This window comes from Sturnira hondurensis, unplaced genomic scaffold (assembly GCF_014824575.4).
Source record: "Sturnira hondurensis isolate 20B ecotype Veracruz unplaced genomic scaffold, ASM1482457v3 Scaffold0020237, whole genome shotgun sequence".
Lineage (NCBI taxonomy): Eukaryota > Metazoa > Chordata > Mammalia > Chiroptera > Phyllostomidae > Sturnira > Sturnira hondurensis.
The window spans coordinates 2,313,313-2,341,159 of NW_028092868.1; the positions used below are offsets into that span (position 1 = coordinate 2,313,313).

The window sequence follows — 27,847 nt, forward strand, 5'->3', positions numbered from 1 at the left end:
TATGCTGATTTATTAAATCGATTTCCTACTGGACAACAAATGGTTTCCCATTTTTTCATTATTAGTTATAGCCTGTGATGAACATCTTTGCCAATTCTTTAAGCCAAATTCACTTTTTGGGTTTCAAACTTCAAACATCCGAACAGCGAGGTGGAACTTAGGATCGCTGCCCCTGGGGGCTAAGACAGTCCCTGTTCGGAGCTGCCCCCGCCCCGCCCCCCCTCCAAGGGGCAAGCAGAGTCCGAGGCCAGGACTGAGCTGTGAATGACTGCTGTCAGGGCACGACCTTGGGCCCAGCGCTTTGCACCCCTCTCTCAGCCCTCGCAAGTGGAAGAAGGCACAGAAGGTCCATCTTACAGATGAGGGAATGGGTTCTGGGAAGTTTTGAAACATTGCCTGTGTTTGTGCAGTTCCGAAGTCCACGTTTTTTCCATTACACCAAGCTTGCCGCTGCTGGTAGCTGAACAGCTTTATTTAAGGTGCTTATCTCGTGCTAATAGCTGCAGATCACCACTACCACTCACTGCCTTTCACTGCCTGTTGACCTTTTTGCTTTTTGAATGGATAAAGGTTGACTGGACAAAACACATCTAGAAATGGACACAGCTAGGCGGCCAAGACAGCCTGAGCAATTCCTGATTCCAAACCCACCAGTAAGCACTTTGCCTGACGTTATTATTCCCTGTGGCCAGCTCTTTCAAGGCTTAGCAAGGAAGGGCCCAGGACTTACTGGAAGCTCATTCTTGTTGTCAGCATTAGTGAACTCAGTGTGTTCACTACTAGGCATTATAAGCAAACGTACCACTTAGATCGTATATTTCAGATCAATCAAAATAAAAATGTTTTTAATTGCCTTCTGCTTCCTTATATACACATTGTACGTTCATTTGTACAGATGGATATAACTTAATTAGGAGTTACTTAAGGAGATTGACTGGTGGACATCATGGTGGGCAGACTTCCCCAGCCACCCCAACCCTTCTATGTAAGTTCAGTTCTGTCAGTGTAAGAAACACACAAATCTGTAAGAATTCTTACAAGTTTATTTGGGCCAAACTGATGATCACTGTCTGGAAGCAAAATCTCAACAGATTGAGAAAGTACTCCAGAAAAATAACAGTTTTACCACTTACTTTAGACATTATAATCAAAGGGGAAGATGTAAAGAGGCTACAAGAAATTGATCGGTAATAGATTATGCAGGTGGGAGAAAGCAAAGCAAGGAAACCTGTGGGATAGGATACGAAGTAAAATGAATACACACTTCTTTTACATAGGTGGGTACAGGACATTTAAGTCAGCAGTCAACACGATCACAGAAACAATGAGGGAATTTGTGGTCTCTGCTCTAGTGATCATGCTTTGGGATGGGGATCACTTTGTTGTCCCAAAGGCACGTCATCAGGTACGTTATTAGTTATTGTAGAGGCAAAAAGAGACAGGCTCAGTTAAGGTGAAGATCAACCTTTGTGAGGGAAAAACTACCATCCTAGGACAGGACCACCCGCCATGAATCACGTGTAGTTAGGAAGTTTTAATTTCAGGCCGTCCTATGTGGCTTCTCTCTCCCTCTCCCTCCCTCTCTCTCTCTGTCTCTCTCTGTCTGAGTTTGTAAGGTGCCCATGCACTGTTTAGCATGAGGCCCCATTTCATCCACTTCCTAGGGGCAAAAGGCCTCATTTTAGGAAGTTTCCCCCCAAAGCATGAGATCACCAGCAAGAGTTTCAGCATCCAAAGCAAAGGGCTCAGGGCCCTCCATCCCAGCAGTCTAGGACTGGGCAGGCAGAGTTGGGTGGGAGTGGTAAGAAACAGGACTGGGCAAGGAGGCAGGGGGCCAGGGATTGAGATTTTTACCCAGAAAGCAGTGGGGAGCCATGAGTCTGTCAACAGCCACCTGGAGGGGAGGTTGGAAAGGTGGCGGGAGGTGTGCCACTGCCCGTGGGGCGCAGCTCCCAGCTTCAGCAAATAAGGTAAGGACAACCATGTTGACCTAAGAAACAACCAGATCTGCCGAGACTTTTTATGACGGTCTATTTGAGCCAAACTGACCAATACACTGAGGAACAAGTTCTCAAGTGCCCCAGAGAATAAGTTTGCAGCTTCTTCTACGCATTTAAAATTACCGGGGGGAAGATTGGAGAAAGCCAAGTAGGGACTGGGGTTGGATTGCAGGATAGTTAACAAGCTCACGCTTTCTTGAAGGTTTGTACACACTCCGAGGGGTATTCCGGCACGTCAAAGGTGTGTCCACCTTCGCACCAACAAGCTGGCCCGCAACCCTTCGCTGATGCAGTTACAGGCTCACGTCACGACTACCCACAATGATCTGCCCTGTTAGGAATTTAGGATTAGATCAGCCTATGAGGTTACTTTCCTTTTTCCATTTTTCCGTCCACAACCAGTTAAATCTGAATTTCAAAGAAATCATTTTTTGTGTAAGATTGTTCCATCGTCCCACACAGTGCAACTGGGTGTCTTGTATTTTCCTGGCAACACTGACCTGGGAGGCAGGTCAAGAAAGGGGTGGGGGGGTGGGGGAATGAAAGGAATCAGGCTGATGTTTATTTTAGGGAAGGAGTAGCCAAAGTTTAGTGATTAATGAGAGGAGGTGGAGAGACGGAAAGGGTAGGCCCCTGGAATGCTTCCCCACAGCCCAGGTAGAACTAGAGGGGGTGGGCAAGAAAACCTGACAGGACTGGTGGGTCCAGAGAGCTTTCTGGAAGCCAGCTCCCGGCAGCCCAGCTGCAGGGCTCCGCTAATCCATCTACAAGTTCCTCCTGCAGAGTGCCTGATTACGGAGAGTTTACAGTTACTCCACCCAAGAGAGGTCTTTTCCTTATCACTAACATTCTCAAAGAAGTTGCCTTTTTTCCGAGCACTTTGTATTTACTGAATTGAGGCATTTAACTCAGCCTGGGGTAAATATGGCTCTTTCTCTCGCTAGAGGGCAAGGACAAAGTCCCATTCATCTCCAGGCCTCAGCACAGCCTACTCCATCATCTGTTGAACTGAGAGAACTCTTTATTTTTTCTTTAAAGATTTTATTTATTTATTTTCAGAAAGAGGGGATGGGAGGGAGAGAAGAGAAACATGGATTGGTCACCTCTCACACGCCCCCAGCCAGGGAGGTGCGAATAGGACATTAGGGCTTTCCCCCTAAATATAAGCCTTATTATCCATCACCATTTGTTAGCATGCTCATAAACAAACAGAGAGTAGAAAGAACTGTGGATTGGGATGTTCCCAGGAGGGAGCACTTGTCATCGCTTTCCCACTGAATGGCCACGAGGCCTGGGGCCCGTCTCTCTGTAGCAGCGCGCTCCGTGATGATGTTCTGGTCGAGGACGGACCACACGTACACTGGGCCCGTAAGAGTGAAATGGGGCTAAAGACTTCCCGTTGCCTAGAAATAGTGTAGCTTGCGAACACTGGAGTGTTGGTGTGAGCAAACCTGTTGCGCTGCCAGCTGTGTAGACGTGTAGCACATACACGTCTATGTAGCACCTACTTCTGCACAGGACACGGTACTTGATGATGATAATAAATGACTATGTTCCTGGTTTATGTATTTACTACACTGTTTATTGTCATTTTAGAGGGTTCTGTAAAACAGAAGGTGGCATGACTCTGGCAGCCTCGCCCATTCCCTGCTTACTCATTTTCTCTTGTGTGTGATTTAATCTGTTGTTTTGTACAGTAACATGTTGTACAGGTTTGCAGCCTGGGAGCAATGGGCTGTACCGTGTAGCCTGGGTGAGTGCTAGGCTGTACCGTCTGGGTATACTTAAGCTCACTCTGTGGTGGTCTCACAGTGACAGAAGCACCCCCCACACTTCTCAGAGTGTAGCCTGTCTGCAAGGGGGGTGCCTGACTGTAAATGAGCCTAATCATGCCCTCTTTCCTTTATCCTGCGAGTTTTGAAGCCTCAGATGAAATCATCTCTGTGATAGGCTTGAAAACGTCATGAGAGGTGTTAGGGACCCTTAGGGGCTAGAGAACCCTGGACCCAGGTTGGGCGGGAGCCCCTCCTCCCCGAGACAGAGTGCTGCCTGCCCTTTGAGGAAGGCTGGGCCCAGCCGGCTTGCCACAAGCCACCGGGGCTCAGGGTGACACCTCCCGGTCTCCCCTGACCACCAGAACCACCCAAAGGGCTTTTGGAAGCATTTGCCTGGGGTTCCTTTTTCTAGACCTCTGTCCTGGAATCCTCAGGGGAGATGAACACACATGCCCCCAGGGGAATTTGGTTATTGGCCCCCTTGGGTGCTCTGGAGACCTGGATTCTGTTGAAATCGCTTTAGTGGCTGTGGGCCGTTGGGATTATTACTTACCTTCTCTGAGCCTTGGTAGCTTTGTCTGTCAGAGGGAAGGTAATAATATATGGTGAGGATTACTAACAGCAGTTTTCAAGTGCTTGGGACACAGCAAAAACTGTCCATTATGGTCATTGTTGGTGAGGCCTGGTGACTCAGTGATTTCACACAAGCTCCGTTTGGCCCTCGCTGCTACTGCGTTTGGAGGACTAAACAGGACCTGGATAGATGAGTTACTGCCGCTCGGGGGCCAGGTTCCAGCCGTGTGCCCTCACACCCTGCCCACTGCCCCCACGGACCTTGGCCTCCTAGGTCATCATCTCCACCTGCTGGGGGATTCCTTCTGGACAAGAAGTCCTTCCTCATATTCCTCTTGCATTTGTCTAAACAAATTTGTCCACTCTCCAAAAAAACCCCAGCATCTATTTCCTCTTATCTTATTGCCCAGCCCAAGATAATAGCCGCTGTAGAACCTCCCCTTTCCAATAACTGCACCCCTTCCAAAATCTCAGCTTCAAGCCCCTTCGCCCTGACTGCCACCTATCCCTCCCTCGCTCTGACCCTGGTTGCAAGACTCGGTGTTGTTCCACATCAAGTCTGACAATCTGTGCATCTTACCCCCCTTCCTCTTCCCTGTCCCTCACTTCCCTCCTTAACCAGCTTAGATCCATCATTACAGTCGCTCCTCACTCCTTTGCCCCTCTCTGCCTGGGGCACCCAGCAGGCAAAACCCCAGCTCTGCACCCACTCAGCAGAAAGGGAGGAGAAAAACGTGCAAGATGCTGACTGATCTCACTCTCAGCTCATGAAGACAGGTTTTTTTCATACATTCTGTTAACATTCCCATCCTAGGTAATTACTCCCTCCTTGTTCCAAACTCTCCAAAACTTCAGTTTCTTCTCTGCAGCCTCCCTCTCAGCTTTGACCTTGCTTCCTACGTCACTGAGCAAGGAAAAGCAATCAGAGAACTGCCACCCATTTCTCCACTTGGCTACCCAGTAGGAGACTGCTTCTCAAATTGAATATCCAAAGAAATCGCATGGGGATCTTGTTAAAATGCAAATTCTGCTTTTAAATGCAGAATTAGAAAGCAGAATTCCGGTGGGGTGGGGCTGAGAGTCTGCACTGCGCACAAGGTCCGGGTAATGCTGCTGCTGCGTGGACCACACTCTGAGCAGTCAAGTCAAAGGCATCTCAACCTCAGTACGTCCAACACTTAACTTCTAATTCACATCTCCAGCCTCACCCTAGTCTGAATGAGGGTTCTAGCATATTCCTCCACCTCAAGGAGGATGCAAGGTGCATGGGAGGGGCAGGAAGGAGGAATATCAGAAGAACCTCCAGCCCTGTGAGTGCGGTCCAGTGGAAATAGGAAGTGGGCACCTTTCTCTAACCAGAATATTGAAAGAACACAAGGGGGGAAACCCCCAAAGATTCATTGTACTCGATAATGTCGAGAAATGCCTGTGAGCCACATAAGTCATTTCAGTTTTCCAGTAACCACATTTAAAAAGTAAAAAGGCCCCTGACTGGGGTGGCTCAGCGGATTGAGTGCTGGCCTGTGAACCAAAGTGTCGCCAGTTCAATTCCCAGTCAGGGGACATGCCTGGGTCATGGGCCAGGTCCCTAGTAAGGGGCGCATGCAAGAGGCAGCCACACAGGGGTGCCTCCCTCTCTCCCTCCCTTCCTCTCTCAAATAAATAAATAAATAACATCTTTTTTAAAAAGTAAAAAGGATCAGGTGAAAATAATTTTAGTAATCTATTTATGCAATCCAACATATTTTGAAATGTTATTTTTACCATTTAACTGGTATAAAACATGAATGAGACTCTTTCATGCTGAGTCTAAAATGTGGTGAGTTAGAATTACACACGTCACAATTTGGGCATTAGGCTTTCATCAGAAATATTGCATATTTACTTATTTAATCTTTTTGTATTTTATCTCCTTTGAATGTTTATTTAGATTTTATGAAATGTACAGTTGAAAAAGGAGAGTCACCTACCTAGGTTCTATATGTAAATCAAACATATTTCACTTTCCAGTAAATGAAACAAGTTTCGTTTTCTTTTAGTTTCAGAATATTTTTTAAATTGTATTTTATTGATTATGCTGTTACAATTGTCCTGATTTTTCCTCCCGGTGCCCCCTCCGCCCAGCACCCCCCACACCCTCAGGCAATCCCCACACCATGGATCACATCCATATAGGTTCTTTGGCTACTCCATCTCTTACGCTGTACTTTACATCCCCATGGCTATTCTGTAACTACCTGTTTGTACTTCTTAATCCCCTCACCTCTTCACTCCTTTCTCCACATACCCCTCCCATCTGACAACAATGAAGACATTCTCTGTATCCATGATTCTGTCTCTGTTCTTGTTTGCTTAATTTGATTTTTAGATTCAATTGTTGGTAGATAAGTATTTTTGCCATTTTACTGTTCATAGTCTTGATCTTCTTTTTCTTAAGTAAGTCCCTTTAACATTTCATGTAATAATGGTTTGGTGATGATGACCTCCTCTATTTTTTTCTTGTCTGGGAAACTCTTTATCTGCCCTTAGATTCTAAATGATATCTTTGGTGGATAGAGTAATATTGGCTGTAGGTCCCTGCTTTTCATGACTTTGAGTATTTCTTGCCAGTCCCTTCTTGCCTGCAAAGTTTCTTTTGAGAAATCAGCTGACTGTCTTATGGAAACTATCCTCTAGGTAACTAACTTTTTTCTTTAAACAAGTTTCAATTTTTTAAAAGATTTTATTTATTTACTTTTAGAGGGGAGGAAGGGAGGGAGAAAGAGAGGGAAAGAAATATCAGTGTGTGGTTGCCTCTTGCGTGCCCACTACTGAGGACCTGGCCTGCAACCCATGCATGTGCCCTGACTAGGAATCAAACCAGCAACCCTTTGGTTCACAGACAAGCACTCAATCCACTGAGCCACACCAGGCAGGGCAAGTTTAAATGTTTATATTTAAATTTAAATGAATTAAAGTTAAATAATTTTAAAATTTAATTCCTCAGTCATACTAACTATATTGCAAGTACTACTTAATAATTATGTATGGCTAGTGGCTACCATATTGGACAATTCAGACCAGTAGCAGTTATTGGTAGCAGCTGCGGTCATCAATTCAGGGAGGACTATAGAGGTCAGAGTCTATGTCATAATTCATCTTGGACTCACCCCCCAGATGCCTGCCCTAGGGCCTGCACTCAGTACTTTTTACTGAGATGAATTTATTCCCAAATTAAACATTATTTCAATGAGGACACAATCAGTTTCCACATGTGACCACTAGAGGGCAGGATCTGGCTATCATCACTTGGCAAGAAAAGGGGGAACCCTAACCCTATTCTAGACAGGTGGAAGGGAAGATCTTTCAGTGCGGTGTTTTCCATACTGCTGGACGTGACCCATTCGTGGAATCAACTAAGTGGGTCATAGGAACATTTGTAAAAATAGACTAGAAAAAAATCAGAATATAAGCGGTACAGACAGCCCTCCGTAGCCTCAGTTTCCGAAGCGTTAGGGGATTCTGCCAACCGCAGGTTGGAAATACACAGAAACTAAAACGTTACACTATTGCTGATGTATACTGTGTGCAGACCTTTTCCTTGCCATTGTTCTCGAAACAACACAGTATAACAACTGTTTGCATTGTATTTGGCATTATAAGTGATCTAGAGATAATTCGAGTGTGTGGAAGGGTCGTGTAGGTTATGTGCAGACACCACCTCATTTTATGTAAGCATCTGCAGAGCATCTGGACGTGAGCATCTGCAGACCTGGACATTCCCGGTGGGTCCTGAAACCAATCCCCCGTAGGTACCTAGAATTCCTGCCTTATTATTCTGTGTGACTTTGTTTTAGTTTTATTTACGTATGTATTTGATGTGGGTCTGGATATAAAACACCTTTCTCATTGTGAGTCATGGTGAAAACATGTGAAAGTCACCCTAATCTTCCTCATCTACAGATAAAAAAACCTAGCCCACCAGTCGACCAGTGTTGAAGCTGGGAAATGTGTACATGAGACACATTTCATTATACTGTTTTCTTCTCTTTGTTGAGGCGTTTTAAATTCTCCACAAGGAACACTTCATTTAAAAAGAAGGTTAGCTCAGAGCACTAAAGCACGAGACTCATGGGCTCACAGCAAAGGCAAAGCCAGGGCTCCAATCCAATCACTTACTACAAATTCAGCAAGCGTTTTTCACAATTCTTTGTTTATTTTTAGAGAGAGGGGAGGGAAGGAGAAAGAGAGGGAAACACTGATGTGTGAGAGAAGAGAAACATCCACTGGATGCCTCTTGCACGCCCCCAGCGGGGGACCTGGCCTGCAACCCAGACCTGTGCCCCGACTGGGAATTGAACCTTTTGGTTCGTTGGCTGACACTCAATCCACTGAGCTACACCAGTCAAGGCTCAGCAAGTATTTCTGCGGGGCCAACTCAACAATGTGCTGGGCACTGTGCTAAGCAGTGGGGAGACAGGAGTGCATGAAATAAATACAGCTCTTGCCCTCTTGGAGCTTGCAGTACAGGGGTCAGGAGTGGGCAGCAGCAGATACTAGTGCAGGCATGTTGCCGCCACTTTCCACTGAAGGAATGTGCTACGTGAAGGTGGTGGAGGAGGTCACTGGCAAGATGAAAGAGCTTGGGGCGTTCTGGAAACTTCAAGAAGACTCATGTGGCTGGGGACTGGAGACCAGCGAATTCGGGGGTGTGGCCTAGGAGGAAACTAGGGAGGTGGGCAGGGGCCAGATCAGCAGGACTTTTGGAGATCATTAAAAATTTTGGATGTTAGTTATCCTATATGGAAGCCATTGAATGGTTTTGTGCAGCGGAAGGACATGACTTGGGTCATATTTTAAGAAAACCTCCAGCTCTGAGTGGAGAATGGGCTGGTGGGGGCTTGCACAAGAGAGCAAGGAGGGCATTTCCAGGCTGTCTGGACTACCAGGTAAAAGGTGATGGCCAACCTCCACCTCTGAAGGGTCAGTCAGCCCTGCCCACAGCCACCCAAACCCACATATCTTCTTTAGCCTGTCTGCTGGCTATCTTCCATTTGCCCCCCTGCCCATCTCCATCTTTCTCTGCTGTGCTCGGAGCTGGCCAGTGCCGACACGACAGTGGGCTCTTCGTCGTCCATCTTCAGTAGGGTTGGGCCCAGGGAGAGCTCCTCAGGAGAGGGGAGGAGGCGAGGAGCCATGGCGTCTGGGTGCTTGTTCTTCTCCCTCCCTGGAGGGTCACCAAGGCTGCCTCACCCCTCAACCAGAGGGGTTGAGTCAGGGGCCCTGGCCACACAGCTCCGCCCTTCCGGGTTCCATAACTGCTCCCTCCCTTCACCTATCAGGCTTAGAGGTGCTGACAGAGCCCCAATGTCACTAGCCCCGGGGAAGGGTGCTGTCCCTCAAGTCTCCTATGCCCTGCTCAACCCTAGTAGATTAGCCCTCACATAAAACTGCCTCCCAGTTACCAATGTGAGCTGCTATCTGTTTCCTGGCAGACCCCCTACCCTGCCGACAGCACAGTATCAGCCGAAAGAGCCTGCACTTTGGGGTTAGATAAAACCAGGACTGAATTCTGGCTCTGTCACTCATTAGCCCTGGCTAGGGCACATCAGTTAGCCTCTCTGAGCCTCAGTTGTTCATCTCTGACCTGAGGACAGCATCTGCTTCCTTACGGAGTTGTCGGGATGGTGAAACAACAGTGGCCAGGGTGCGATGCAGGCCTGGGGCACAGCAGACCCCACGCACGCTCGTTCCATTCTTCCTCCCCCCTCAACCCAGCAAAGCCTTGTTACTTTGCAAGCAGGGTGCCAGGCAGCGGGGTGGGCAGACCGGGACGCACAGGGCACTGCTTCTGCCCGCAGGGAAGCCACAGTCCTGCAAAGGAGATAGAGCTCCCCACCACCTGGGTTCCTCCATCATTCCCAGTAGAACGGGGTGAGGGTTACTTTCCAAAGTGTTTATTTCTTTTTGACAACCAAGTGACAGACATTTTTCCAGGGTCCGGAGATGGGGTAGTGACCAGCATTGCAAGAGCTGTGGTGATCAAAAAGGGCTTGAAAGAGGAGATTGAACTTATTTTTAGCTTTAAAGGGGCTGCTGCATTGAAAGGTAGGGCAGGTTAATCTCCCTGGGGACCGAGCTCACCTCTGCCCTTCCTCCCCTGGGAGAGCCCGCAGAATTGCCGGGAGGCGAATCCAAGCCTTAATGAGATACAGCCACTCCTGGGAGTGATTTAGAGCCCCTCAGGGGTGCTGGGGCAGAAGGTACCTTGAGAAATATGCCTTAAATGGTTTTCCCAGGTGTGGCAGGGCAGGTGTGGCGGGACAGCGGCCGGAGCGGGCTGACTGACAGGGGCACGTGACAGAAGTGAGAGCACAAAACACCGGGAAACTGGGCTGCGGCTGCAGCGTTAAATTGAGCCCCGAGAGCTGGGCTGCGTAGACACTGGCTCTGAGCAGGGGGCAGATGTGATTCAGTCCTGGGCTTTCAGAGGCTCTCACAACTCTGTGATGAGATGCACGGGGGCTGAAGGGGCCTGTAATGGACCGGGTATTAGGGCTCAAGGACCCAAATTTGGGTGACGGCACTGGGAAGGGAAGGGTCACACCCTGGGCATTCATGCATAAACCGTCTGAGCACCCACAAGGAACAGACGAATGACACAAAAGTCACTAACACCGCACGTGCAGACGATCAGTCCCTTTTGCAGAGAGACTGGGACTCTCCTACACCTGCCCCACCACTGCAGAAAACAGGAAGAAGATGGGCATTTAGATTTGGAACTCAAGAGGGAAGTTAGGGTGGACGTTAATAGCTAAGTCAGAAGAAGCAGTGAATGTAGACCGAGAAGAGGAAAGACCAAGTCATGAATTCTGGGGAGCCTGGGCACGTGGCTGACGCAGCAGCAGAAGCTTGTAAGGGACGTGAGAAGGGAACCAGAAAAGACCAAGACAGGGGAGGCCAAGCAAGAAGAGGGCTCTGCCCAGAGGGTAGGTGACACAAGTGAGCTTGAGGTTGAAGGCATTGGAGCCAAACTCGGATGGAATGGTGGGCGCAGAGGCTCAGGTGAGTGGCCTGAACTGGATGGGGAGTAAGAAGTAGAGAGAGCAAGGAGGAATACTTTCACTGATTTATAAAAATTATACTTTTATTAAAATAGTAATACATTTTTATTATAGGTCAGAAAATATTTTTAAGTCTAGAAAAATAAATAAGTGATGCCCTGGGAGGCCATCAAAGGTCCCTTAAAATTTTTTTCTATGCATTTTTATTTTAGCTGCCTTATCAATTATACAAAATTTGAATCCTGTTTTTTTCCTGCACTTTATGTTAAAGTGTAAAATTTACCCAAGTACTAGCTTGAGTGTTTTTGGCTGCAAGTATCAAAAAAAAAATCAACAACTAAAAGTGGCCTACACAATAAGGACAATTTTTTAATGATTTTGTTTATTTATTTTTAGAGAGAGAGGAAGGGATGGAGAAACATCAGTTGGTTGCCTCTTGTACAGGCCTTGACTGGGGACTGAACCTGCAACCCAGGCATGTGCCCTGGTCAGGAATCGATACGGCAGCCTTTCGCTTTGCAGGATGATACCCAACCAACTGAGCCACACCAGTCAGGGCAATCAAAACAATTTTTATCTCATGTAATAAGAAATCCAGGGTCAGGGTAACCCAGGCTGGTTAGTTCAGGGGCTCGGTTATGTCTTCAGGGACGTTGCTTCTACACCATTTTTGCTCTGCCTTCTTCAGTGTATTGGAGTACCCTCTTAAATTTTTTTTTTTTTTTAGAGAGGGAGAGAAAGTGAGAGAGAAACATCGATTCATTGTTCCATGTATTTATGCATTCATTGGTTGCTTCTTGTATGTGCCCTGACCCGGGGACCAAATCCACCACCTTGGTGTATTGGAACAATGCTCATACTAACTGTAATACGCAGGCAGGGCTTGAATAGCCTCTTCAACTGCTCCCTCAGGGACCTAAAACCAGCAAGTGACGGCATCCTGGAGCAAGAAAAGAACGTGGTTCTATTATATCCCTTTTCAACAACTAGGAAAACCTCTCCAGAAGGCCTCCAGCCTGTTTCACTCTTCATCTCCCAGCTGTGCAACCCAGAGTAATTGTCTTGATTTCTCGGAGCCTTAATGTTCTCATCTGTGCAAAGGGAATTATAACCGTGTTTGCTTCACAGGGCTCTTAGGAGAGATGAGACTTAACCTGTGTAAAGCACTTAGAACTGGGCCTGATGATTTGTTGTATATAAATATCCGCATTTGCTCTTATGATCTGGTGGCAAGTATTGGGTCACATTCCCGGGTATAACTAATCACTTGGTTAGGTGATGAGTGTACCAGCTGGCTGGGAACATCAGGACCACCCACGGGGGCTGGAGTGGGTCTAACCTGGAAACTACAGCAGTTCATAGGACAGCTGGCAAAGGGGGGGTCATCAAGGAAAAAAGGGGAGTGGAGAATGGACTAAACCAGCAGGATCTGCCACACTCGTATTAAAAAAAAAAAACACCTTTATGAACATATAAACACAATTCTATTTGTGTGAATTCTAGTTTTTTAAAAAAGATTTTATTTATTTTTAGAGAGAGGGGAAGGGAAGGAGAAAGAGGGGGAGAGAAATATCAGTGTGTGGTTGCCTCTTACACACCCCTCACTGGGGACCTGGCCTGCAACCCAGGCATGTGCCCTGACTGGGAATCGAACTGGCAACCTTTTGGTTCGCAGGCCAGCGCTCAGTGCACTGACCTGCACCAGCTAGGGCAAATTCTAGTTTTTAAAAAACTTTCTATATTGACGTTATTTCAGAGTTACAAAATATTTGCTAAAAGTACAAGGAGGTTCCCTATAACCGCCACTTAATTTCCCCAGGTTTACATCTTGCTTAATTACGGTGTCAGTATCAAAACTAGGAAGTTAACATTGATACAGTTCTTATTCCACCGTCTTCCTTCAAGTCGTGTCCCGCGTGTCCATTTCCAGGCCCAGGACCACACCACACACTGGGTTGCAGGTGCAAACGCTGTCTCAAGCCTGCTCAGAGACGCACAGAAGCTGCCTCTTTCCTGCCCGACCTGCGGGCTGGGCACACAGTCTCGCCCTGTGCACACTCCGCACGATGTCCCTTAGGGCTGATTCTAGGGGGCATCTCTAAAAGAGAATCTGTGAGTCAAAGGGTGAATATTCTTAAAGTCTTGATGCATACTGGAAATTGCATCAGGAAAATTGTACCAATGGCACCGCCACAAGCAGTGTGTACTACCCATCTCCCCGTGTTCTTAAACACCTCCGGGATTTTGTTAGTTTTTAATTTTTGTTGTTTTGATGAAGTAAATATCTCATTGTTTAGCTTGCATTTTCTAGATTCTTCTAAGGCATGATTTTTTTCCACATACGAGCGAGCCATTTATGTGTGCCCCTACTAATTGGGGTCTTTGTGTTTTCTCATTGACGGTCTTTTTAATCTTTATTAAGATTTTATTTATTAACTTTTATTTTTTAAAGATTTTATTTCTTTGTTGTCAGAGAGAGGGAAAGGGAGGGAGAAAGAGAGGGAGCGAAACACTGATGTGTGAGAAATCACATGGATTGGCTGCCTCTCACAGTCCCCCCCACCGGGGACCTGGCCTGCGCGACCCAGGCCTGTGTCCTGACTGGGAATCGACCTTTTGGTTCGCACACCAGCTCTCAGTCCACTGAGCCACACCAGCTAAGGCTAAGCTCTTTTTATATTAAGTAGATTAACTCACAAATTTGAGGCAAATATTTTCCACAATTTTTTTTTTGCTTTTCCATGTATGTGCATGTTTTAATATACAGAACTGGTGTCCCCAACCCCCAGGCCACAGTTGGTGCCAGTCTGTGGCCTGTTAGGAACTGGCCTTGGGGGATGCTGGCCTGAGCTCAGCCTCCTGACCGCGCCACCCCCCGTCCCCCGCAGCCTGTGGAAAAATGTCCCTGGTGCCAAAAAGGTTGGGGACCTTTGATGTAGAAGGTTAACATTTTTTTTTAAGTAGCTGAAAGACTAATTCTTTTTTAGGTCTGTTGCCTCGTGTCTGAGTTTAAGAGTAATACATGCCTAAAAAGAAAATCAGGAAACAACTTTTATTGCTTTTAGGCTGAGAAAGCCTTCCACCGTCAGAGGGTGGACATGTACTTAATTTCCCTCTGACATGTAAGGTTTAATTGTACGCCCTCAGCACTTGGATCCACCTGGAACTTATCCAACTCGCTCTGTGAGGCGCAGGCCCAGACTGCTCTTCTCCAAACACTGAGTCAGCAATCCAATCACATGTCTTCCCACCACCAATAACAACCAACCTGTCTGCTTCCCACTGTCTTCGTCGGCTATTGTTGCAATAGCGCTGTGTTACAAGCAGACCCAAAACTGGGATGCATACAGCAATAAGCATGTATCTCTCTCGCACCCATCTGTGGGTAGGCTGGGTTTCTGCTGATCCAGGCTGGGCTCTGCTGGGCTGGGCTGACTTCCAAGCTGTGGGCAGGGCCCAGCCAGCTCCGTTTGTCTTTCATCCTCCCTAGACTAGCAGCTACCCGAGGGATGTTCTCATGGCGAAAGGCACAGATGCAGAGGCCAAGTAACCCACAGTAACGTAATTAAGACTTCTGCTTTGTATCATATCTGCTAGCATTCCATGGGCCAAAGCCAAGTTATGAAACCAAGCCCACCCCAGTGGCGTGGGGAAATGTATTTCACCTTCATGGAAATGGTGTGTCGTCACATGGTAGAGGGTGTATTTTGTATCACAGGGACAGACTAAGACTTGAGGACCAAAATACAATCTACCACACCCAGGGAGGCAGACTTTTAGGAAACTAGTTATGTTGAGATAAAGGCAGAACAGAATCTATAAAGGGACCCAAGGGATTCAAGAATCTATAAAGGGACAACCGACCTTGTTCATATGATGAGGAAAAGTGGCCGCCAGGAAAAACAGTACTTGAAGACATGAGCAAGAGAGACCAATGGTACGTCTCCTAAAAATTCCAATGTAAGTAGCAAAGTTTATAGAGGGGTAGGTGGGCATCGATATGATTTCCTCTAAGAAGGATATTGGCTGAGTAGGAGCTGGACCTGAGGTTTCCAAAAACAAGCGTGGACCATGAGAAGAGACCTCAGCCAAATGAAAGCACTGCCCAGCACTGGCCTGGAGGGTCACAGGAGGGCCAGATTTGTAGAGGCCCTCACTCACAGGGGACAGTCGCTCCCTGCAGCCTGTCCTTGAGGTTGGATCGGAAATGGTGGGCTGTCGGGTTGGCCCAGGCAGGTCTGGAGGCAGGTAGGCTACGGTTGGAGGGACAGGGAGCGAGGACGCTGACAGCTGGGGAGGGTTCAAGAGATGAGCCCAAGTTCTCGAGGAGAGGGAAGCCATGTAGGCTGCAGGGGCTGAAGGGGTGGAAGGAAACAAATGGTGTGAGGGGCTGGAGGTGGGGGCATGTGTGTGGTGGGGGTGAAGGGGTCAGGGCAGGGACACTGGGGTGTAGGATCTCAGAGGTAGAAAGTTCCAGGGAAATCCAGGGTGTGACCATGTGAGTGGGCTGTTGAACTGCATTGTGAAGGCCTTGGTATTGAGCCCAGGAACTGAGGCCAAGGCAAAACCAAGGTTCCTGGGCCCCAGCCAGACCTACTGAGTCTGACTCTCCGGGACAGGGGCGCAGGATCCTGTGTGGTAACACGCTCCCTGTGTGGTTCCTAGATTCCCCAAAGTTGAGAACCTCTGACCTAAAGTGGTGAAGGAGCTGTGCTTGATGGAATTACCTGATGGCAGGAATCAGGCAGGAAGACTAAAAACAGTGTCTAACTCCGCAGAGCCTGGACTGGGTCCGTGGCTGGACTGGTGACGAGGGGTGGAGGGAAGTTTGCCAATGGGGAAGGAGGAGCCATGATCTTGACCTGGAACAGCACCTGACAAAGGTGAAGGTGTGAAAAGGCAGAGGATGTCGGGGGCATTTATTCCCAAGCAAACCAGGCTTCTGGGGTGTGCGGCACAGCCGCTCGGAGGGAAGCCTGCCATGAGCTGGGGAGCTCGGGGCAGGGCCAGCAGGTGAGGGGACGGGCAGATGTGAGCGGGGCTGGGCTGGGCAGAGGCCAGATGAGCCCATCCACCACTTCTGCACTTGGCTACCTTTTCTAAACTGAACTTCTCTACCCTGGTCCAACACAATGTCTCTTGTCTCTAATATTCAAACAGTTCCAATCATCTCATCTCCCTCATGACTGGGTGATTGTTGTCGTCCTCACCATCATCACCACCATCACCTTGGTCTTCTGAATGCCTGCCAAGCACCAGGCATCAAGCTTGAGCTATGATGCAAAGATGAAGGCGGTCTCTGCATCCTAAGCGGGGCTTCCAGGCCAGTCGGGAAGGCAGGATTCAGACACCAGGGACAGACAGGCTAATATGGCAAGGGGACAAGGGACAGGCTCAAGAATCCCCACCCCCACCCCGGGAACCCGGAAGGAGGCTTGCTCTCTGTGAGTTAAGCTCTAATACGACCACGTCACAGGCAAGATATGCGGGACTGCCAGTCGCCTGACCCAGGTTATTAGTGGGTCTCCCCCTAGGAGAGTCACAGAAGCAGACCTTAGCCTTGGCAGTACCTCCCCCACCCAAGCCACTCATGGGAGGAGGTCATGGGCAAAGACTTGGAGTGCGCGGGTCCCCAGACATGGCCCTCCTATGCCCTTCCCAAATGTTATAAAATACGGGCAGCCACCAGCCTTGTTCTGACTGCCTGTTCACAAGCCACCATACTGAGTCAAAGAATTGGGGGGAAAGTGCTTCAAGTGGAGGGCGTGTGAGCAAAGTCCCTGAGGTAGAAATGGGTTGGCCAGTTGAGGAGTAATGAGGCTGGTCCATAGTGACACGCCCCCAGCTGGGCATCTGGCGCCATAACCTAGGCCTGTTCCCCGACTGGGAATCGAACCAGTGACCTTTCAGCTCTCAGGCTGGCGCTCAGTCTACTGAGCCACACCAGCCAGGGCTCATAGTTCCTATTCTTAATGAGAATGATAAAATCTCCAAAACTCTAGACTCTGAGATAAACATGTAAAAAAAAAAACCCTATAGTGTGGGGGTGTTGCATGAGCCATCGAAGTACTCCACTGTATGTGCAAGTCCTAGACTGGGCCCAAGGGCGGGGCATGCCTGCAGGGTCTCCAACCTTTTGGCATCTCTGGGCCACACTGGAAGAAGAGTTGTCTTGGGCCACACATTAAATACACAAACACTAACGAAAACCGATGAGCGAACAAAAAAGGTTTAAAGTAAATTTACAATTTTGTGTTGGGCCGTACTCATAGCCATCCTGGGCCGCATGCAGCCTGTGCTCCTTGAGTTGGGCATCCCTGCTTAAGCCCGTGCTGGCATGGGAATGTCAGAGACGAGCTTTCTTGAAGAGAGCACACCTGGCCTGAGTTCTGGGGAATGAAGAAGGAACAGTACTCCAGGCAGAAGGCACAGCATGTGCAAAGTCAGGAGGGTGTGAAATGACGTGATGGGTTCAAGCAAAATACAAAGCTTTAGGTATTTATAAGGTGCAGAGTGCAGGAGGGAGTGAAAATGAGGCATCCGTCTGGCAGGCACGGGACATTCCCGCGGGAGGGAGGTGAAACAGAAGCAGATTTGCAGCAGAGTCTGTCAGAACAGTCCAGAGGGGAGGATTGGACTCCTGAGCCTGCAGGAGTGCCCTGAAGTATCCGCCCTCACCCCTTATCCCCAGCCCTGTCCTGGCTGTAGGTGTTTTACAGATGGGTCCCAGATTGTTATCTGTAATCTTGTTAATGTGTGTGTGTGGTTTGAGATCATAATTCAATCTGTCTGTATTCTCTGCTGGCCAATGCCTGAGCCTGCATTTCCTGTTCCAGATGACATGGACTATGTTTTAATTTCTCAATATAATGCCTGACACAGCTTTATCTGCAGAAAGGTGTGTCCACATCTCGATGAGGCTTTATAATTCTTCACTCTACATGTATCAACACAGACTTAGAGACGTAGGAGCTCCCTAGCCTAGAAGAACTTTCTGCAAATTAGCGTGTCTCCCCCTCTGCCTGCTCGGCAGCACACAAGCAGGGAAGCCAAGGAAAGGGGTTCAGTTCAATTCTGTTTTGCTTGCTGAGAGCCCTTTATGTGTCAGGCACTGAGAGGAAGCTGAATTGCAGGCAAGGAGACAGGGAGGGAGCAGGCCATAGAGAGGCTCGTGCCCTCAAGATGTATCCACATAAGAGAAACTTCACCTCTGGGGTTTCTGAATAAAACCCAGGATTAGGTGTTGGGATTACAGTTCAGTTTGCAGATGATTTAACCCATCTGTTGGGTTTGGGGGTCAAGGTGCAATTCATTGTGCATGAGGATTCTATACTTCTATACTCTCCACACTGGAGACTTGGGGGTTAGGTAATCTGGCCTCCCTCAGGCTAGAGCACAGGTCACAGGGAAGAAGGCGAAAGCACCATCTCACCTGCTTCCCTCCGCCATCTCCCGTGGGGGAGAGAGCTAACTTGACTCTTTGCACAGTTTCCTTCCCTTCCTGCGCTGGCTCAGGGCTAAGGCTGGAGCCAGAGCCTGGCCACAGCTCTGGTTCGCCCAAATTTGTAGATGTCGCCACACATGCCCTTACATCTACTTCCATCCCATAGACCTTAACAGTGGGGGCTGGGTGGTGGCTAGTGATGTGGAAATCCTACAGGGTTTAGGAGTCAGAATATTTTGGTCCTAGTCCTGTCTCTGCCACCCATTGCTGCATAACCTTGGTCATGTCATCTGAGCCTCTGTGGCCTCTTATCCTTCAGGGGATGGTTTACATGTCACCTGTACAGGGAGGGCCTCCCCCCATTTAAGCTGGTCTTGCGTCCTCCATATCATCGCTCCCTAATCACACACACGTACATGTGTATGTATATAGAACATGTACATATATGTCAATGTGTATATAAATGTAAATGCATATAACACATAATTATGTTTGTCAGCTTATTCGGTTTCTCTTATCAGATTCTTGACGGTAGGCTCCAAGAATACAGAGACTGTGTGTCTTTGACCCTCGAATCCTCAGAGCCTAGCACGGTGCCTGGCACGTAGGAGGACGTAGAAAAGTAATTAGTGAATGAATAAATGAGTAAATGAGCGCTGACCCACGTGATCTCTCAAGTTCCGTCCAGCTGAGAAAGTTTGAGTCTAAGGTTTCCGGTCAAGAGTCTCATTCCAGGACCTCCCCCAAGGGTCCTCTAGGGGGAAGGTGCGAGCTGTGCGGCGAGCAGGCTGGAAGCCTAGGGCCCCTCGCAGGACTCGGGCGAACGCGGACCGCGACTGGCACAGATTCCCCGGCCCGCTCCGTCCCGCCTCCCAGCCGGCGGCGGGGGCGGGGCCAGGCCACCTACACCCCGAGGCTTCCAAGGTGTTCTCCGGACCCAGCGAGGGTGGCTAGGAGGCGCGTTCAAGCACGAATCAATGGAGGGGCGGGGCCAGACGGCTCCCCACACCCCCCAGCCTGCGGGCGCAGGGGGCGGGGCCCGAACCCCCTAGGTTTCCCGTGTGGGGGCTTGAGCCCGGCCGTTGCCCAGCAACGCCCCGCCCCGCCCCGCCCCCCGCGAGCCGCGGCGGGCGCCTGCCCCCAGCATGGCCTGGCAAGCCTGGCCTGCGCCGTGCCTGTGGGTCGCCAGCTGCGGACTGCTGCTGCTTGTCCTCGTTCTGCTCCTGAGCCCCCGCAGCTGCCGAGCGCGGCGGACTCTCCGCGGCCTGTTCATGGCGCGCAGCAAGCGGCTACTCTTCCGTATCGGGTCAGTGCAGGGCTCCGGCGGGGTGCGGAGCTCGGGAAAGCGGCCTCGCTGGGAAAGGGGACTGATCCGCGGCGGGCGCGGGGGGGCTTGGGGTAGTACGGGGCAAGGGCGGGGGGGCCCAGGTTCAGAGAGGAGCGATCGGAGAGGCGGGCTAGAGAAAGCATTGATATGGGGAGAAAGAGAAGTTAGGGGTTTGGAAGATTGGTATGGGCTGGGAAAGGAGGATTGGAGGGGCAGGCCCGGGTGGCCAGAAATGGGGCGTGAGAGGACTTCTGGAGGAAAGAGACAGGTGAGGAGCCGGAGACAAGGGAGCTGGAAAAGGAGGGTGGGTGCAGTATCCCGGGTCGGGAAGGCCCCGATGGGCGGCAGGTGCAGGGTAGATGGAATGTTGCGAGCCATCCAAGTGTCATTTGAAACCGCCAGCTCCCTTCCACGTGTCTCTGCCCCTGTCCCAATCACCCAACTCCCCACCACACAGAACAAGCCCTTCTGTCCCAAGCGAGAGTCACAGTTCGGTAGGTCAGTCTGTTCCATCCTCCTATCCATGTGGGAAGCCCCGGGCTGTGAAATTCGACCCTACTTACTCTGCTCGACCTGTGAAGGTTTGCTGACCTCCAGTAACTTTTTACTGTACGACCCCTTCGCCAAATCCTCACTCCCTCCCACCCCCCTACTTCCCCCTCCCACCCCGTTTTCACTCTTCCCTTCCCCCTACTTCTGCCCTTTCCCGGGCTAGTCAAGGGTGGCTAAGCAGCTCTGTTGTGCGCTGAGGCGCGGAGAGGCAGGGAAGGAACCCCAAGAAGAAGGCTTCCTAGGGTCCCTGTCCCCTTTCTGCTACTAGCAGAGCCAGGGGGCAGGACAGGCATGTTGGGGATGGGAAGTGTGGGAGCTGTGCCCCATGCCAGTTTCAGGGGAGGATGGGAGCTTGGGAAATTCCTGAGCTCGGAGAAGGCATTGCACAACTCTCTCCTCCTTCCTAGACCACCCCAGACATCCCAGAAGCTTCAGCCCGAGGATTCTCCTCACACTCGGTTTAAGAAATAGATGGAAGGGCCTAGCTGGGGGAAACTGGAAAAATATGGCGGGGTCGGGTTGGCGCGGGGGGCGGGGGTGAGGGGAGGGGCGGTGCCCGGAGTCTTGTGTGCGCCTTCTGGGGCATTCACGTTTCCGATATCACAGACGTTGGTCGCATCTCGGTAATGCGCCGACCAAGTCACCATTGCTCTGCTAATAGCATCCAATTCAGTAGATTTATAAATATTTAAATGTTTTTGTATTTGGAGTTAAGGAAAAAAACCACATTTCTCCCCACAAGGTTTTTTTTGGAAATTGTACAATTCCACTGGGGGAGGGATTTTTTAAACTACTTCTAACTTTCAGAACTGGTGGTGCTGAAGTCATTGTTCAGACGGCCTAAGGAAGTAGCAAACAGAAGTTTCCACAAGGAACTGGAATCAGAAATACCGAGATGAGCCCTCCCAAGGTTGCCTTACTCAGAGCCCTGGGTATTTCTATCCTAGAATTTTGGATCTGGGAGTTTCCCAGTCCCCATACTCGGAACTCTCGGTCTTTGGCAGCCAGCCGTTCTGGGGGTTTCCTGCATTTCAAGGTAGCCTTGGCATCCACTCCCCGAATTTGCAGAGCAGAAGGACGTGCCTGGAGTCAGAGTTCCAGATCCTGCCCCTCCAGGGTCTGGGAAACGATCGCGCCAGTCCCCTGGGGGAGAGGCAGAGGGCTGCTGGCAGGGGCGGGGAGTGTGGGCCGGAAACAGGCAGAGGGGAAAGAGCAGGTGCTGCTCTGCGGGGGTGCCTCCAGGAAGGATGGAGAGGGAGGGGCGGGACAGGGCAGGATGGGGAGAGGTAGAGTGCATGGGCACGCTGCGCCCCGAACAAGTGACGGTGAGGACCACAAACAGAGGAGTCTGCTGGGGGCTTGCTGGAGGCTGGGGCGCAGCACTGGGTGTACTAAGTCCATGCCTGGAAGAGGAGAGACGGTTCGTGTCATCATAACTGATGATAATCGCTGGCATTTGACAATCTTATAAAGGGCTTTCCCCAGACACAACCACCGCTGTGTTGGGGATTACTGGGCACAGTGGAGGGCGCATCTGGGCTGCCCTGAGGGAGGCACATGCGTCTGGGGTTCTGCAGGGGCTGGGAGACGACGTGTAGACTAGTTAGGCACATAGCATGTGGGGTTGGGCAAATCCGCTTTAGAATCCTAGCTTTGTTGCCTAGTAACCTGGTGACCCTGGACAAAGCCTCGGCCAGGTGACCTTAGCCTCACTGCGCCTCAGTTGTTTGCCTCTGTGCAATGAGCACAGTGATTGCACCTGCATCCTGGAGCTCCTGTGAGGATCAAATGAAACTGCGTGTACGCACACAGGGCCTGACTCGACTCGTAGTACCCGCTCAGGAAGTGTTAGCAATTGCTCTTTCTGTAGCAGGGGGTGGGTGGGAGGGAACCTGGTGCTAGGCAGGCTCCCCAGGAGCTTCCTTTGTAGTTCTATTCCTGTCTTCCAAGCCTGTCCTGCCCGTCTACCAATCAGGAAACCCCTCATCCCTTCCTCCCTGGGTCACCCTGGGTTGAGACTGTGGGATCACAGATGTGAGCAGTCTGGGAGTTGCTCTCAAGGAGTAGGGGGAGGAGCCTGTGAACAGGGACCCAAACTGTGTCAGGAATCGGCATGAGACATTCCCCAGGAGTGGCAGGGTACGCTTAAAGAGCCTGGGGTTAGGAGTGTGGGCTCTCGCCCTGGCTGGTGTGGCTCAGTTGGTTGGAACTTCATCCCCTAGCCAAAGGGTTGCCGGTCAGGGTGCATACCTGGATGGCGGGTCCAATCCCTGGCCTGGGTGTGTACAGAAAGCAACCGACTGATATAAGTGTCCTCAGGTATGAATAAAAAAGAGTATGGGCTCTCCCATGTGTATGTCCTGCTTCATGCCCCAGCTTCCTTCTTGCCCCTTTGCCTTCTCAGTGTTGTGGGTGCGGGGTTTGTGGTTTGCAGAACATCGTCCTGAGCAGAGCCTCTGTCTGCAGAGCAGGGCTGAGTGGGGAGCAAGTCTCGGCCTGTGCAGGGCTGGAATGTTTGCAGAGCGGAGGGAGTGAGTGGTGGCCACTGGCCAGCCTTTGGGGCTGGACAGTCCTAGCTGACAAAGCTCTTGCTCCCTCCCTGACCAAGCCCCCTCTTCCCACCTGGGTGAAGACCGACCTTCCTTCCTTCCTTCCTTATTTTATTTATTTATTTTTAGAGATCGGGGGAAGGGAGGGAGAAAGAGAAACATCAACCAGTTGCCTCCCGTACAGGCCTCCACCAGGACCGAACCCATAACTCAGGCATGTGCCTTGACTGGGGATCAAATTGGCAACCTTCTGCTTTTGCAGGACAACCAAGTAACTGAGCCACACAGGTCAGGGCAAACATCTTTCTCAACCTTCCTCATCCAAGTAAAACTACCTGTCCCAGGACAAACCTTGCCTGCTGCACTTCTGTGAGAGGAATCCCCTTCTCTGGGGCTTGGGAGACCCACTGGCTTGATTTCAAGGGGTGACAAGCATCCCGAGCTGAGGGCCTTGGATGAATGACCCACCTGCTCACGGCTGAGTTAAGGTCTGGGAGAGGCAGTGGGCTGGGCATCCATAGCACAACCTGCAGAAGGGGAGCAGCGGCCTTTTCCTTTCTGTGGCCCTTTGGGACCTTGGTGAGCTGTAGCCCCAGCATCCATAGCAGCCCCTTGGCTCTCCCCTACCCAGCTTCCCCTCTGCTGCTGGGTTAGTCTGTAGACCCTGGCTCTGAGCTCGTGGCCCCTTCTCCAAGCCACACTGCCTGCAGAATGGAGTCCACACCCTCACTCAGGTCTTTGGGGCTCTCTGACGCCCCCTCCAAGTCTGCTCAATTCCACCCTCCCCAGACCATGAGCTCTCACCTTACTTCCACCTGAGGGCCTGTCAGACCTCCCTTCCTCCCTACGCCTCTGCCTGTCAAATTTTGTTGTATTCTCAAAGCTCACCTTCAAAATACATCCAAAATCTGAACAGTGATCCCTACCCCCACGGCTCCTGCCCTGGGCCAACCCACAGTTCATCTTCACCTGGCCTCCTAAATGCACCATTTCCGTTGGCCTTTGTACCTCCCACCAGAATGAAACAGTTAACATTTAATTTAGGAACGAGTTGCTTCTCTGGTCAGATGGCATCAGAATGGCTCAAACGCCCTGTGTGACCTTCCCATCTACCATCTCACCTTTTCTGCTCCTCTCCTTGCTCATTCTGCCTGGGCCACCCAGGGCTCTTTGCTGTCCCTCAACCATTCCCAGGTAGTGTCAACTTGGAGCCCTTTCGTTGCTGCCTGGAGATGGCCAGGTGACCACATGGCTGGCCACCCCACCCCTCCTTCAGGCCTCCGCTCAAATTTTATCTGGTTAGAGAGGCTCCCTACACACTCCACACAAAAATAGCAGCACCCCCACACCTGCACCCTCTGTACCTCCCTCTGACTCTGCTGTTCTCTCTGACATCGTTGACTAATTGCCTCGTCTGTTGGTTTATTGATTTCCTCCCCCAGCCAGAATGTGAGCCACGCGAGGGAAGACACTCTGTTCTCTGCTGTGTCCCAGCGTCAGAAAGAGCGGTTCTTGGCTAAGAGTGGGCCCTCACTAAATGTCTTTTTAACGAGTGAATGAGTGAAAAGCTTGGCCCAGGGAACAGAACTAGATTGAGAGGGCCTGAGCCCTGACTGGTGTGGCTCTGTTGGGCATTGTCCCAGAAAGCAAAAGGTTGCCAGTTCAATTCCCAGTCAGGACACATGCCTGGGTTTCGGGTTCAGTCACCAGACAGGGCACCCAGTCACTGCCCTCTCTCACACTGATTTTTCTCTCTCTCTTTCTCACTCCTTTTTTCTCACTCTAAAAATAAATAAGTAGAATCTCAAAGAAGAAAGAAAGAGGAAAGAGGGCCTGAGGTTGGTGGGGAGGGAGCCAAAACAAACAGACCCAAATAAAAACCAAACAAAACCTAGGCAGGCAGGAGGCCTGGAACTGTGGGCAAGGAGACCGAACCAGTGCAGGCCTCCCAGCCAGGACTGAGATACCACTCACAGGTGGCTAGCAACGTCTGTGCCTCTAGTCCTCCCTGAGAGCCTCAGCAACATCCCCTCCTCCCTCTGGGACAGGCGGGTGAGGTCTGAAGAGGGTGTCGGAATCTGTGGAAGACCATTCCCCGGGGTGGGCATGGAGACTGCAGACGCAGGCCCCGTGATCTCCTGGGCAGGCCTGTGTTCTGGCCGTTCGCCAGCACTGCCCGTCTCCCAGGTGTGGGAAAGTCACCTCCTCCCCGCCAGGCCTGCTGGTGGCCTTGGGAAACTCTCGCCCTCTAGGTTCTTCCAGCTGTCTCGTCACTTGTCCAGTTGCCCCAGGTTTGAGAGCGTGCAGAGTGTGAAGCTGCTCCCTGTGTCCCTCACAGGCCCTTGCTCTGGTAGAACTGTGTGTCTGGTGGCCTTGTAAGCCCTCGGCCCTCAGATAGCCATTTCTGGGTTTGGTTTCATAAGCATGCCCTGTGGCTGGTCAGAGGCAAGGCCCTCACTGTGTATTCTGGGTTCTTCCTGCATTAGGTCTTCAAAGGCCTGATCCCTCCCACCACACTGGACCCCCATAGGTCTAGCCCAGGGAGCAGGACTGGAGCAAGAGGGCCCGGGATTGGAATGAAGGAGGGTAGGGGGAAGTGGGGAGGGGTGGGAAGCTGAAAGAAACAGACCCAAACCAAACAAAACCCTGGGCCTTGGGTCCGGGAGTCATCAGGGCCTGAGAGGAGAATCCCAAATACGCTCCCTGACCAGGGGCCTCACCACCTTGGCCTGTCTGTTGGGTCCTGGTGTACTCCGAGGCCTCACCAGGATGGCGCAGGGGGGTCACTTAGGGAGTACCAGAGGGAGGGAGGGAGGGGTCAAAATAGGTGACCCAGGCAATAGGGGCTTTCCAGGTCATTCTGTTGGATACAGAACCCCCCTTTATGCTGCTCCCCTCCTGCCCTGGGCCGTCCTGAGGCTGGGGCCCGGGGCCTAGCTGGGGCAGACACTTGAAAGCTCCCAGGCCTGCCTCGGGCTGCCCAGGACGGGGAGACTGCCCTTTGGGGAGGAGGGGAAGAAGAGCTTCATTGTGTGCGCGCCACTATCCTCCATAGGGAGGCGGTTAGGGGGCAGGGCGGGGGTCTCACTGTCCTTGGCTATCCCACCAGCCTCCCACGGGGCTCGGAGGCTCGGCCTCAGATACCCGCCATCATCCAGATCAGTGGCCCCGTGACCCCTACTGGGGTGGCTGGTGCTGCATCTGCAGCCCTAACCCCAGGTGCGGGGGGTGGGGGGTGGGGGGCGCGGGGTAGGACAGCTGCAGGGCTCACCCCAGATAGTTGCCCCCAGCCCCAGCCCCACTCTGCAGAGTGGTTTTTCTGTCTCTCACCTGGGTCTCAGGGGACCAATTAGGAGACTTAATTTTCTTTTCGGTAAGCTGACCATGGGTAGTTCCAGGCCCCAGAAATGCTGACACAGAATCTAGGAAGGGGGCCAAAGAAAGAAAAGATCAAAATCTTTCTGTTTAACCAGCATGCCTGGGTCATTCTAGATCCCAGCTTTCTGACCGTGCCTGGGGACCCCATGGCAGAGAGTTTGAACCCCACATCTGGCTCTGGGATATCATTTTGCAAGTCACAGCGAGCTTGCTGGCCTCTGCTTCTTGCCTCCAGCTACAGCAGCAGAAAGGAAGCTGTAGAGCCCGTTCCGTGGGGCAGTGACTTCCCAGTCAGGTGGCAGGCTAGGAGACAGAAGGACAGGTCCTTCCCAGTGTCTCCTTCATCTTTCACATTTTCCCATCTCTGGTCTTGTTCTTTTGGAGGTTGACAGGAGATAACAGGAGGCACAGAGCTCAGGGCTGCGGCATGAGGGGTCAAGGAAGGCCGTGGGAAAGGTCCCTGTTATTGAAGACGAGTCAGAGAGTGAGCACGGCACCCTAACCTGGGCAGGCAGAGCCAGGACTACAGGCCTGTCTGCAGACCCCCTCCTGGTACCCCCTCCAGCTCCTCCACCCAGGGACCTGGGTCCAGACCCCAGGGCAGGGGAAGTTGGCAGTTTATGCCCCAGTGACAGAGCCCTACCCATGCCCCTGAGTCTAGGTGACCTGCTTAGCAGAGCACCCCGCTTGACCAGTTGCGTGAATGTATCAGGGAGAGGGTTGGGGAGCACCCTTTGGAAGCACGCAGGTGAGGAGGGGAGAAGAGAGCAGCAGCAGAGGCGGCTCTACCTTGGGCCCCAGACATGAAGCCCCACTGGGCTTCACAGGGGCCGCAGCCCGGCATGGGGCCAGTTGCACAGGGTGCCGAGGAGACAGTCGCTTTTCGTGCTTGGTCACTTAATAGCAAGTGCTTGCCCAGCCCTCCCTGACTTTCAGATCACTAAGCATTTTGTGAGTGCCAGTTCCGGGCTGTGCTCATGCTGGGGGTGCCCAGGGGGCAGGAACAGGAGCCAGGAGGAGCAGGTTGGGTCTCCCGTCGAGTCTGCCTGCCCGCTGCATGGTCCAGATTAGGGTGCTGGTAGAAACTGATAAGGCCCTAGGGGCTCGCTCCTCCTCGTGGAGGGGCAGGGAGAGGCCGGGTGCTGCAGGTGGAGCTGGGGATGAAGGCTTCCCACTGGGGTAGTCAGGGGCTGAAGGGTGGGAGCT

At 51.2% G+C, this 27,847-nt stretch overlaps 1 protein-coding gene across 3 annotated transcripts in view; it reads left to right on the forward strand.

Annotated features, from left to right (window-relative positions):
* PNKD (PNKD metallo-beta-lactamase domain containing) overlaps positions 1 to 27,847 on the forward strand; it is a 59,277-nt gene that overhangs the window by 19,553 nt on the left and 11,877 nt on the right. Inside the window, exon 1 of one of the 3 annotated variants that reach the window (XM_037029178.1) lies at positions 19,781 to 20,141. The exons of the other annotated variants lie outside the window; for them this stretch is intronic. Within the exon in view, the coding sequence (XP_036885073.1) occupies positions 19,981 to 20,141 (161 nt within the window). The 5' untranslated portion in view covers positions 19,781 to 19,980. Of the gene's footprint in view, positions 1 to 19,780; positions 20,142 to 27,847 lie in introns of those variants that run through there. 3 annotated transcript variants of the gene reach the window in all.